Below are 14,261 nucleotides of genomic sequence, written 5' to 3' on the forward strand. Positions count from 1 at the left end.
GAATAGAAGAGTCCCAACTCCTCACTGCAGTACCTTTTGATGCAACTGGATGTTGGCTTAAGTAGGAACAACACCAACAAAAAAGAAACATTGCTTTAAAAACAAAAAAATAGGAACCTGACCCAGAGAGGATAGAGTAGAATGCGGTGAAGCTTAAGAAAAACACTGCAAGCCTGAGTGATCACCAAAGCGCTGCAAGGTCTTAGGAGTTACTTCCCAACTGCAGTAAAAAGAAAATGAATTTAGGATGCAGGAAGTAGCCTAAAGCACTAATTGAGAGATGCCCATAAGCTCCTATGGATGCCTCGGTACCTAAGAGCTTTCACGTTTGGGTACCTGGCGATGCAATGGAAGCATGATCCCAGAAGGACCCTGAAGGATTTTTTTAAAATATCTTTTTTTGGTCCCTTTTAAGCTTAAGTCTAAAAAAATCCAATAGATAACTTATAGGAGTTGAGACTATGAAGAGTGCCAGTTTTCAGCCTGGAGTAGATTTTACAGACAGCAGGGAAACTGTAAGAATACAGTCTGTAGCTGATAACATGCTTAGTATTAATTACAGTGGTGTTTACAAGTGGCACTATTAAAAAGTTAAGTAAGATAATGCCTTGAAAAACTGTAGGGAAAGATCACAAAAAATCAGGAATGGAGGACTAGAAGGAACTTCAAGTTGTCTCTAGTCCACCCTCCCATGCTAAGGCAGGATTAAGTAAACATAGACCATCTCTGAAAGACATTTGTCTAACCTGTTCTTAAAATTCTTCAATGATGGGGATTCCACAACTTTCCTAAGAAACCTGTTTCAGTGCTTAACTATCCTTATAGTTAGAAATTTTTTCTTTTAATCTCTAAATCTCCCTTGCTACAAATTTGGCCCATTATTTCTTTTCCTTATCTTTGGTTGACATGCAGAACAACTGAGGAGAAATCTTTTGTCATGAATACATTACCCCCGTAGTACCGTTGTATTAATTTAGATGGAATATATGGGCTAAAGATGTTGTTATAACTTAATTATTATTTAACATTAAACAGTGTTAAACAAGGTTTGGTATATAGATGGTTTATTTAGTATTTTGGCAAACCTGGTTTTTTTCATTTTTTTAATTAAATATAAAGAAAAGGAGGAAAAAGTTAAATATTTGAAATGTAAAGTATTAAATAAAGCTTATTTTAAAAAAAATTTGAGTTTTTAGAAGAAAAACTGTCAAACAAGGGAGTTAAGATATTAAAGATGGTAATAACTGGTTTTTTTTGGGGGGAAGAGAACAAGTTAGTTGAGATGCGCTGAAGCTGTTGTCATTAAAGTGCGATTTTGTTTTAGGTGGTGTTTGGAATTTAGATGAAGCTGGCAGAGGTGGCAATGTTATCTGTGTGGATGCAACTGAGTTGATTTGAGGATTCAATGAAATGCCAAGAGGGAGATATATAGGATGAGAGAAAAGCAGCAAAATAGGGCAAGAAGCAAAATAGTATTTTGCGTGTTTCTGAAATGCTGGCAATTAGGTATTTCACTGATAGCCTGGGGACTGGATGTCATGATAACATGATGATTTTCAGCACTCACAGGTTAAAATAAAGTTTCTTAAGTTTCTTCCTGGAAGAAAGTTTTTCTTGTCTGGTCTGCTTCTTCTATCTTGGGGTTCAGGAAGAGATGGTGAGCTAGGATGCAAGGTGCGACAGGAGATGAGAGAAAGAAAATGTTCTTTAAAAGAAGTTTTTTTTTTTTTTTCCTTTTAAGAAACTCCAAAAGGAGAAGTGCCACCCACCCACATCAAGGGGTTGGGGAAACTGATGGGGCCTGCAGAGAAAAGGGGACAGTCCCAGCAGCAAGGAAAGGAGACACTTGCCAGGGGACAACAGGTAGCTTCCCCTGGGAGTCTCTGGCACCCATTGACCAACTGGGGGAGATGAATGTTGTCTTGCCAGCATTCTCTAGCTCCCAGGGTCCATGTGGAGCCTCTTTCAGCTCCATTCCAGCAGCCCACCCTGCCCACCCGAATTAGAAATGGGAACCCGGCCTGACAGATGCAGTGGGTCTAGCCAATCGCCTATTTAGGGACAGGAAGGAATTTTCTCTCACATGGGCCAACTGGTGGAAAAGCAGGGAGTTTTTTGCCTTCCTAGTTGCACCTTCAAGCCACAGTGGGTTAAGTAGGAATGCACATGGTGCCTAACTGAGATACTGGAGTAGCGTTTTTTACTCATTACAACTTGTGGCTGGTTTCCAGGGCCGTTAAGAGAACAACAATGAACAATTCCCTTAGGTAAAAGACCTGGGATTTTGGCAAGGGCCTTGGGCTCATGTGATAGGGTGAGACCGTGTGATCTTTGCAAGCCGAATTCTGACCTTATGACGCTCCCAGGCTGAGGTCTCCATCCTGCTGCACCCACTGTACATTTACACAAAACCATGAAAATTTTATGCAGTAGTGGTTAAGCTTGCTCACTTGGAGGAAAAAACCAACAACATTTTAGCTTTGATAGCATTTTTACCAAAGCACTTTTACTTTAAAAAGGAAGTAACAATGTTCTTTTGCAACCTCTTCTGCATTCGCGAGTCATTTGCAACACTCAAAGACGGCAAAAACAAGAGGAAAAAAAGATTGCAAAAATAAAGCAATTCGAAAAATTACCAAAAGCTTGGTGTTGCAAGAACCCTTGGTTTTGACGGTTTGAGATTTTATTTACAATTAATGCAGTAGCATCCCTGAATTAAGATAGCATTTTGTCAATAAGAAGGTTATTTAAGATGTCATTTTAATAAACATTTGTTTAGCAACTTAACCTTTCATAATTTAACTTCGTTTTTATTTTTTGCTTTTAAAAATATTTATTGAACTTAAAATTATTACTATTTACAGAAAGTAAACTTTAAAATAAAAGAAAAATGAAATAAAGCACTTGTTAATTATTTTTTAAAAATTAATAACTTCATAACAATTATTAACCCCCTCTTTTTAAAGCAAAAATATTAACTTTTTTGCATGCTAATTTTAAACAATCTTAACACGTCCAAGAATTTTAAAAACAAAAACATTTGTTTTAAGCTAGCTTTGAAAACAATTGTTTGTTTGCCAGGGTGTAGCTTCTGAATATGTATGAAGGCCCCATGATGGGTGCCTATTAATTTAGATGGAATATATGGCCAAAGGTGTTAACATAACCCAGTCCCTTTTATTATAGATAAAGAAAAGAAGGAAGAACAGTTAAAACATTTGAAATGTAAAATATTAAATAAGTTTTTCATTAAAAAGAACTAGAACACTTTTTGTTCCTTTTCCCTTTAGCTGGAGAAAGTCTTTAGAAGGAAAATCCCCATGTCTGAGAGTCTCTTAGATTATATTAAAAATGTTAACTGTTCTTTTGGGAAAAAGAGAATTTAATTGAGCTGGTCTGGAGCTGTTGTTAAAAGTACAATCCCATTTTATTTCAGACAGTGGGAATTTAGCCAGCACCAGAAGAAGTGGTGATGTCATCTGGGTCCCTTTCTCTGGAACGGTCTAGTCAAGATCTCTTTCAGCATCAGGATGACAAAGGAAAGGGACCCAGGAGATGGAGGGGGTAGCAGTTATAATGGTGATGCTTGCTCCAGTAGTCTTCATCTGTTCTTATTTCCCACCTCTCCCACTAAATCATCTTTCTTTAAGGATCCAAAAAGGGAGTGGTGTGTGGAATAGCCCATTCCATCATTATTTTGACACTCCAATTTTGGCTCATTAATTTTTGGACTCACATTTTCTTATTTACCACGCATAATCTCAGCACAGTCCAGGAGTTATATCAGTAGGCTTTTTTATATAGACTAATTTAGGTTTTCTGTCTGGTTTTCTTGCACCTGTTCCTACTAACATTTGTTATTTTAGGTTATTGTGACATCTTATGAACTTACACTCACTTTTCACAGTTGAACTCACAATCAGGATAAATCTGTAGGCCCAATTACTACAACAGTACTCCACTGGTATATCCGAAGACAACTTTTGATAACCCAAACTTAATTTATGGAAGCCCAATTAGTTATCAGATAAGCTGATCTGCATGTAATGTAATAATTTACCAGATCTCCTTTGACAGAATAGCACTTGATTTAAAGCTGCAACTTCTGTAGACTAAAATATTCTGATTAATTTAGACTGTAAGTTCCTCAGGACAGGGACTTGTCTTTTTAGTAGTCTGGAAAGGTCCATGCTCACTTCTGGTGCCTGTACACATAGTTAAAAGATGGGTACTGCCTAATCTCAGAATGTTCCAAGATATTTATTCATTCATCTCTTGTTCTGTTGGTAAAGGTTTAATTTATTGTGTCTTTTATAATGGTTGAGGAACATTTCAATGTAACAGTAATTTGTCTCAACAGACTACGTATGCTCAAACATACATAATGTGTTACTGTCTTGAGGATGCAATGATATAGCTATACGAGGCCAGATCCTCAGGTGGTATAAATTGATGTATATGCTGATTTACATCAGCTGAGGATATGACCCAAAATCTGTATCTAAATGGAGTCTCTTATTACTGTAGGAACAGTGTATGCTTAACATCAGATTGCTTCGCAAATGAATCAGATCAAGCTGTGTTTTATCACCAACATTATACACGAGTTAAGGAGGAGATCTGGCATATTTCAAGTTGGAATAAATTCAAAAGGCAACCAACTGTGGCTCAGCATCCCAGAGGCTTACTTTGTAAAACCCCAGCCTGTGAACCACTGACATTCTTTCCATTACTGGCCAGATTAGACATAATTGACAGGACAAAAATGTTCTTGGGTTTTGACTTGCCAAGCAAATGTGGTGTTGTTCTAAGTAATTGTCCTCCAAAAATGGGGAAAAGAGGAAAAAAAAGAACACCAAGTATGTGAAGTACCTTAAAGATGAACAAGTAGTTGCCCAATAGAAGCTATTATTGCAGGATTCCACTACAAGAAAAACTAAATGTAGTGACAATACCAACAGATGAACATCAATTAAATTTCTTGCATGTTACAGCCCACAAAGGGCTGAATTAAAGCATTATGATGAAAATCTGTTCAGAATGTATGGTGACAAAAGTGAAGGGGGGACTGAAGAAAGGCCTTGTTTGTGCTATAAAATGTGTATCATGCTTGAACACTGTTCTGAACAACAGAGTTAGATGACTTAATGCTGACCACAGTTTAGTGATCAGTGTAGAGCCAGACAAATCATGTTTAGCAGCATGTCAGTAACTGTGATTAAACATCAATGTGATGTTGAACACTTTTTGCCGGTCTATGCTGATCACGAAGCGATGGTCTGCATCGTGTCACCTAACTCTGTTGTTCACAACTACGTCAACTAAATTTTTTCTGACAGGACAAGGTCTAAGAGGAAAGAGAAAGGGAGACAGGAGGCCAACAGGGCGGAATGGAGGAGGGGAAAGAAGAGAAAGGACAATGTATGTTAGAGTGGGGGGGGGGGAAGAGAAAGGATGGGCAAGGGGCTACAGAGAAGGGCAATGTTTAAAAACATGCAGGAGTTTGCCAGGATACATCTGTTTCCTACCAAAACAGCAGAGGTAGAGCTCCAGGTGCTTAAGCTTCAAGAAGTGTAGTGTTTGCATTGTGTTGTGATGATGCAGAGTCACAAAGTGATATGACAGTGCAATGTTGCAAAGACATGAAACTCAAAATCTGTGCACACTACAGCCTTTTGAGGAGATTTTCTCACATCTTTCTCCTGGGGTGAGAGACAAGGAGATTTGTTATACAACAGTTTCAATGTGGAATATGGTCACAAATATTCCCCAGTTCCATAACTGTCAAATAGCAGTTACCGTATCAACATTAGTGTCAAAAAGAGAGTATAATACAGAATACAAACCAGCAGAGGTATCTAGGGATGACTCTAGATCAAAAATAAAGCTATCAGTACTATCTGGGAAAACAGAAAAAATTCCAATCTGTCTATCTCTATATATTGTGCATGGGTGTGTGTTGATAGATGATAGAATACGTAGTCTGTTGTGGTATAAAGACTTTATCAGGGCAAGTGGATTATGCATCCCAACAGAATGCTGAAAAAAATCATTACCCCACACCATCATATATTTTGCATATGCTATATATATTACAATAATGGTATTTTCAGACTATTTGAGAGTTCTTAATATATGGGTATTAGTTTCACTCATATTACATAAAAGGAAAAAACTACCTTAAGGATTAGTTCCAACAAAAAAAATAACTGTTTTCATATTCCCAGTATATCATTTCTTCTCTGATAAGGTCAATGCACAGCCCTGCAGGGTACAGTACCTAGCCACTAAATAATTTTTCAGACCCTAATAAACCTCATGAAGTTGAAGGCATGAGTAGTTCTATGACTCCAAAGGTGCCATTAATTCCAATAATCTTTCATCCTCATCAGCTCACTGTATCTACAATGTAACAAATTTAGGGGTTTAATGATCAAATTTGCCTCTATAGCTGCTCATCTGCAGGGGATGCTTGCTCCCTATTCTGAAGGGCTATTGACCACTGCCCAACCTGCCCCCACACTCCATCCAGAAGCAGCCTTAACACCAACAGTTCCAAAAGGACAAGGGTGCCAGAACCTTTGCAGAAGTGTGGGGGGCTAAGGCTTAAGTGCCCCCCACTCTCCATGGCTGGCTGTTCCCGCGGTGAGCCAGCTGACCTCTCTTCTGGTGCCACAGTAGCTCCTGGTGGCCAAAAGGTTTAATTGCAGTGTCCCCAGCAGAATTTATTATTCTGTGGGAGAAGGGAGGGAAATCTGCGGGGGACATGACTTCTGCTCTTATGTTTCTTTTGGTGGACATGGCTGCACAAACGAACTCTGCTTTTCAGGGGCATAGTCTCAGACTCTACCCAGCCCATTAAGCATGGCAATCTGATTCATGGAAGTGATATTGGGGGAGGGGGAGGGGACACTCAGCATCACCGATGTCCATGTATCACAGGAGGTATATTTTCAGCAAGGAAAGAAATACTGAAGAGGCATCATGAGTCAAGTTGACATTTAGCTGACGGTGAGGTAAGTTCAGCCAGGGAGAAGAGATAGAGCTCATTGGGCTGAAGATTCCCCCTCTGCCCCCAACAGCACTTTGATCTGTGAAGCTCCACAACAAGAATGGGGGGGGGGGGGAAAGCACTCCCATTCCTTCAGAGTGATTAGAGAGGAAGGGATATGAGCAAAGACGTATCATCCTTTGCACAAGCATTTTTGTTTTAAGGTCCTCATTAGCCTCTAACATACACTTAACTCCATTTTAGTTCCACTCATGGGTTTACTACAGCCCTTATTGCCTATGTAACTCCAGGAAGGTGTGGGGAAGGGAAAGTAGAAGAGACACCAATAGAAAGAGATGTGTGCAGGTAAGAACTCACTTCTACAATTCTGTGCCTTTTTAAAAAGTGCTGGTATGAAATCACAATCTGACTAGTACCCTGAATAGGTCATCTTAATATGCAACCAAATCTATAGCTTGCGCAGTTCAGGAGGTCACCAGTACAGAGCCAGATCCTCAGCTGATATAAATCAACATAGCGACACTGAAGTCAATAGAGCTCTACTTACTGACATAGTCCGTTGGATTGAGCCGTTAGTGATAACTCATATTGTAATCTATAGATTCATTGCTAACTGCTGAATTTTAATAACTTTTTTTGGTCAAATTTAGGGGGTGGCTAGGGTTTCTTTTTTATGGTCTTAATAGTCAGAATTGTTCCATTCTTTACACATTTGTCAGCATAAAAGAGTAAGCAATATTTCACAGCTTTATTCTGTTAAAGAACACTTTTAAAAAGAGTCAGGAATGCAAAAAGTCCATCTTATTAGCACTTTAAAATGTTAATGCAATTATCTTTTGCTATACTGATGAATATGCTGGCAACCTTCATTTTCATGTCAATTGGCATGAAAAAAAATCATACTAGGATATATAGAGGGTCTAATTTAAAAAAGATATTCATAATAGCCATTTTAGAATTCTCTTATTAAGAAGTTTCTGAATGACCACGGTTACACCATAATGTATCTTAATTCTATGTAAGAGAAATTCTATGTAACAGATATATAAAGAATGCAAGAATTTCATTTCTACTTCCAGATCCTGACATTAACCCTGTACTATAAAATTCTAAAAGAATTTATATATCTACTGAATATAATTTACATAATACAAAATAGGCAGGCAGCACAATTCACATTCTCTCTCTAAAATGGTTGGACGAATCAGAGCAACATAACTAATAGATCTAGTTAAACTGGAATTACAACTGACACGGCATTTCAGTTCTTACCTCCATTGTGGGTGGATCCTTTCTTCTTTTTCTAATCCAAGCTGCAAAAAATATTAAAATATTTCAAAGAAGGCACACAATTCTTACACCTCAGAGATACTATGAATTCACAAAAGGCACAGTCACATGCAAGTAAAATTTTCAGAAGACTATAATACCAAATTCCCCAAAATATAGTATTTAATTTTTAAGCAATTATTTGCCCTTGCCCAAAACCCCCATCTCCAGAGGTGGAAAAATTCACCCTCTCAGTTTAGAGAGCATGAACAAGATCTATATCCTACTTAAATCTTCAAAGTAGGGCTCAAGTAGCACAAGCCTTTTTTGAAGCTCTCTGAACAACAGTGAATTTCACCCAGAGAAAACAACAAAACAACACTTCAGTGATGGGTATAATCAATAGCTTTATACCACTTTGGAGAAAGGATTCCCTGGATATAACGAAGGTGTTGCAGTCCAAAAATTTATAAGTTACTCATGAAAATGTGACAAATAGGATTTATGGTGGTATTGTGAAACACTCACAGCTAAGGTAGTATCCTTGCTCTACAGATAGTCCCATTGGTGAGTACCAGTAGCAGAATCTGGCCTATTCTGTGATAGATGTCATGATCACAAGGCTAGCTGCACTTCCAACCCCCCTCTAGTCTCTCTGAGCACACTCCTACAGATATCAAGCTTTATGCCTTTACTTCTCTTGGAACAAAACCAAATGGTTCTCCCTGGGTTGCAGTAACCTGCAATCAACCATTCTTATCCAAACAGGGTATGCCTAGGTTCGGAACCGACAGTTCTTCCCTGTAGGAGTTTGTGACCAGTGGATTACTGTCTTCTGAAAACAGCCTTCTGAAAACCAAATATTGTTTAGTCTTAACCATTGGAACAAAGCATAATGTAAGAGGAAAAGGTTTTTAAAAAACACCACCCACCAGGTCTACGTGCGTGTCTATTTTACATGGAGTTCTACCATCCTTAACATGGAGACCTAGCAGGTCTAACTTTCCAGACAACCCAACCTCTGAAGTCTTAGGGTATGTCAACACTGCAATTAAACACCCATGGCTGGCCCATGTCAACTGACTCAGGCTTGCAGGGCTCTGGCTACAGGGCTGTTTAATTGCAGTGAAGAAGTTCGGGCTTGGGATAGAGCCCAGGCTCTGGACTCTTTCCTACATGGGTGTTTAATTGCAGTGTAGACATGCCCTATGTCCCTCAAGGATATGGGTAAGAGAGCTGTCTTTAAAGGCAGACAAACCTATTTGTTCTCTTAGCTCACATGCTTGGACCTTGTGCCCAAAACCAGTTTGGTGTGCTCTGCACAGGCAAAGCTAAAGCATCAAAGCAAAAGGCCCATGCATTGTCTCAGGTGTTGTGTAATAATTCCCACGAGTTTGTTGAAGGATGTCATATCTCGAGTCACATTTGTTTCCCAATAGCGCTGTTGATTTAATCCAATGTAGTCATACAGTAAATATTCCAATAACCAGATCAAGATACAGTATTCACTAGGGGGTTACACAATTCCTAGCTTCTGTAGGCCAATTGCACTGCAACCAACAGGAACTCCTTGCATCTTTCCAGTCCTGCCCACAAGCTCCTTGTATACCACCCTCTCGTCTCTCTCTTTCACAGATTCCCTGCAAACCCCCACCCACCCCATGCCTGGAACCCTGTGTCTCCCCCTCTGCCACATGCAGGCCCACCAACGGGGTAAATGCCCAGGGGCCTGGCAATTTAAAAGGGTCAGGGCAGACGGGATAGATGAGGTGAAGCTTCCCCTTGGGAAGGCTAGCTTCTTATCCCGCCTCTTCCACCTGAGGCCCTGCACATACTCCACCCCCACTCGGTCCCCCTCCTCTCTTCCGCTCCCTCCTTCCCTCTAGGCAGCAAACGACTGTGGAGGGGCTGGACCGGGGGGGGGGGAGGGAGGGGAGGAGGGACATAGCAAGCAGTGGTGAAGGGGCGAGCAGACAAGAGGGACGCGGCGGTTGGGAGGCCAAGCGGAGAAAGGGGAATGTGGAAGGGAGGGGAATGCAGTGAGTGGTGAGGCTGAGCGGGCACAGCCTGAGGCAATATAGGGGTGGAGTGTGGGCAGGGCCACAGGCGAAAGAGATGGGGTGGAGAGCTAGCCTTCTTGAGGGGAAGCTTCACCTGCTGCCCATGATTGTAAACCTCAGCCCTCCTTTTCTTGGGGGCAAGGTGAGCCATTGACTATTCTGCCCTAGTGCCTGGAACAGCTTTTGGAGAGTCTGGCCATATACCAGTGGCTTTGTGTGTTCCCCTCTCCTCATACCATTTTGCCCCATTCCCTTCCATGGCAGGGAAGATATGACAACAACCCTATTCCTCTCTTTCACCCATGGCAGGGACCCTGTATGCGCCCCATTCTCCCCTCTGCCCATATCCAAATTTCTGTGCAGCCCCCCCATACCAGGCTCCTGCATACTCTCCCCCTTGCAAAGATCACTGCATGCCCCCCCACCCAATGGCAGGGTTTCCATTCCTCCTCACCTGGCATCCCAAAGTCCCGGTTTTCCACTCCCTCAACCTAGGTCCCTGTTTCCATACCCACCCAACCCAGTTCCTTCTTGTGCCATACAGTAAGTCTCCTAGGACGCATATAGATGTAATGCTTCATGTACAAGCTAAATGCAGCATCTGGTTTCCCCAATGACAACTTCCTGCTATGGCAGAAACAAAAGTAGTCCAGGGCAGGGCAGCCACAAAGCAGTAGGAAGTTTTGTTACTTGTTTTCTGTATATAGTTCTTGTTCCTAATAAAGGTTTATACTGACACGACTCTGTTTATCAGGCAGATACTACATGGCAGCAGTTGTGGAAGGCACAGCATGCTGAAGGACCCAGTGAGAATTCACATTGCAATAGCTGCTCCTGAGCCCATGCAACTGTAAGTAATTCCCCACCAGCCCTGAGAATCTAGGGAAGTTCTGCTTATGCTTGAAAAAGGTTCAGACAGCAATTTTAACTGTATATGAAAGCCCAGGGGCAAATAAACCAGAGAATAAGCAAAAGATTGCTGTGCTCTTAATAGTGGCAGGTACAGAAGCTCTAGATGCATACAATGTATTCCTTACAGAGGGTGTTGGGGGAACAGAAGAAGGGTTGAAGAAATAATGAAAGTGTTTGAGGATCATTGTGTCCTTAGGGGAAAAAAAAGTTACTTATGAGAGATCTACGTTCAGAATGAGAACACAGAACGAAGGGGAAACAATAGAGGAGTTTGTCAGGCTTAAAACTAAAAAGTGAGTCTTGTAATATTAAAAATCTCTTTCATTAAAGATCAGATTGTCCTGGGGTGTAACAATTACTAGGCAATGGATCGGATGCCAGAAAAGGCAATATGTACATACTAAGCAGCAGAACAAAAGAAACACAAATAAAAAGCTTATAGAGATAGGCACAGAGCTCATGACAGAATACTATGGGTAAACCAGCAAGGGAAAAGCTCTCAGAAATTGGCCAAGGACAGAAACATGGAAAACAGAAAACAAATGCAGAGACATAGCTACCATGATGCCCAGCATTCAGGTAAATATGTAGAAACTGCAATGAACTCAATAATGTGCAGAGAAGGCAGGAAAGTCCATGGGATTCCTCAAGTGTAGAGGAAGATCTATTATTAAGCACAATAATAGAGGAGTCAGAGAAGACTTGTTAATTAAAATGTCAACAAATAGCTGGCACATATGTGACTTATAAGATAGACATCGGGGCACATATGAATGGAATAACAGGAAGTGAAATAGTGAAATGTAAGGAGCACATGATATTGGAAGAGCCAAAAGTGTCCGTGAAAGACTATTATGAAGGAACAATTCCAACGGTGGATGAGTGCACACTGACACTTAAATGTAATGGGAAAATAATAAAACAAGAATTTGTGGTCAGAGGGAAGCAAATAAAGTGTTTTGGGCCTTCCCATATGTAAGGTGCTTGGTCTTGTTAAGAGAATGTTTGCCATAGAGACAGAAAGACAACATAGAACCAGCTATGAAAGTATTAATAATTTCATATGAAGATTTATTCACAGGTAATGAGTGCCTCTCAGTAACATATAAGATAAAGAAAAGATGCAGAGCCTGTGGTACACACTACACAAAAATTTCCACAAGCCTTTTGAAAGAAGCAAGACAAACACCTGCAAAACATGACAGCAAATAATATCATTTGGAGAATAGAAGAACCAACAGACAGAGTTCACTCTTTAGTAATGGTACAGAAAAAGGGGGAGGAGGAGGGCTATGAGTGCGTATTGACTGACCCTAAGGCGCTGAACTAAAATATAAGGGGACACTTACATTTACTCACAAAAAGTGAACCAAATTCTTCAGCAAATTAGATGCATAAGCTGGATCTTGGACACAGAGCTCAAAGATCTGCACTTTCAACACACCATTTGGCAGATACTACTTCCTAAGACGGTTTTTCAGAATATGTTCCTCTACAAATGTATTCTGCCACGCAATGAGCCAGAGGTTAGAGGGCCTAGCAGACATGAAAGGGTACATTGATGACATAATTTGGGGCAGCACTGCCACTTCACATCAGGAATTACCAAACAGAGTGCTGGAAATTGCAAGAGCTAATAACCTTAACTCAATGTGACCAAATGTCAATTTCAAACAATGGGGGTAACATACTTGGGAGAGAGAGTCAGCTCAAAAAGAATTCTGCCTGATGAATCAAAAATTCAGGCAGTACTGAACATGCTGAGATCTGAAGATAAAAAGGGGATTCAAATGTTGCTAGGCATGTTAAATTACATCAGCAAATTCATACTTAACTGTACAGGTGGCATAACTCAAAGATATCTCCTTCACAAGATCGTGACGGGGCGCACTGACCCTCATGAGCGCCTCCTGTCAGCTTGGTATGAACCTACACTCTCGGACTTCCTCACTCTCCAATTCCTTGATGGCTAGCTCCTTTCTTCTTTGAATCTGAGGTACTGGGTGGTGTTTCTCCAACCTGGCAGTCTAGGAACGCCTCAGTTTCTCTGATTCTCAGTAGCATTTCAGCTTGCCCCTCCAATCCAAGAATTTTTTTCTTCAGCTCAGCCATCTTCCACTTCATGCACATGAGATCCCTTCTGTCCGCAGGTAGGAAAGAGAATACAGCACATCTACTAAACCCCCCTTTTCTATTGCTGGACATCTTGATATCACATGTAGTGCTGAACCCGAAAGCAAAGCCTCTCAAGCTGCCTCTCTAAACTCCCTTCAAAACTTTCTCGTTAGCTGCCTCTGTTTGCAGGTTTCATGTTTGCCTAGCAAGTGACTTTTTATACCAAGTCTTCCCTGCTTAGCTCAGCTCTACCCTTCAACATCAGGGAGCAATTACCCAGCCAGGCTTCAAACAGATGGGGGTAAACAAAGCTCCAAGGACTAGAGCCTCACAGGATTTACAAGGCACTCTGCTTACCCAGGGGCCCATTGCCCAGCTATGCAGCCCATTCACAGAGAGTAGTCAATCAAACAACCCACAGATGGAACACACACCACTCACCAAGTCCTGCTACCTCCAAGCATGGAGTCTGTAGATACTCCCCCCAAAACTCTCCCGATTGCTGCCTCCATTCACAGATGTGACCCTGGAGTTCCAATCTGTATCCTGTTTAGTAATAGCAGACACACTCTCAAGAGGTTATGCTCCATCTGATAGTACATAGCCTGATAATGTAGAACAAACTGTAAACATACATGTGATTATAAAATCATCATGTGTTGTATCTCCAAGCATATGGGATGAATAAGAGACAAACAGCTAAAAATGAATCTTTGCAAGCAGGGATAAGCTGCAAATATGAGGGTGGGAGGGGGGAGGAAATCAAGCATTTCCTATCTGCATATTCCCTCTATAAAAGTCAGCTTTCAGTGATCTCAGGAGTGCTCTTAAAGGGGACACAAACTCATGGTCCCACAGTGATGAGAAGGAAAGTATTGAAAAGAATACACAAA

General features: G+C 40.8%; 1 protein-coding gene across 2 annotated transcripts in view; it reads right to left on the reverse strand.

The window, feature by feature from the left end:
• Nucleotides 1–14,261, reverse strand: part of NDUFAF2 (NADH:ubiquinone oxidoreductase complex assembly factor 2) — a 124,909-nt gene that overhangs the window by 20,178 nt on the left and 90,470 nt on the right. For both annotated transcript variants that reach the window (XM_067568997.1, XM_067568996.1), the window contains one exon: nt 8,285–8,325. In XM_067568997.1, coding sequence (XP_067425098.1) covers nt 8,285–8,325 — 41 coding nt within the window. The remainder of the gene's footprint in view (nt 1–8,284; nt 8,326–14,261) is intronic.

Source organism: Emydura macquarii, unplaced genomic scaffold, assembly GCF_026122565.2.
Source record: "Emydura macquarii macquarii isolate MOO-44397 ecotype Brisbane River unplaced genomic scaffold, CSIRO-AGI_Emac_v2 contig_2897, whole genome shotgun sequence".
NCBI classification, from domain to species: domain Eukaryota; kingdom Metazoa; phylum Chordata; order Testudines; family Chelidae; genus Emydura; species Emydura macquarii.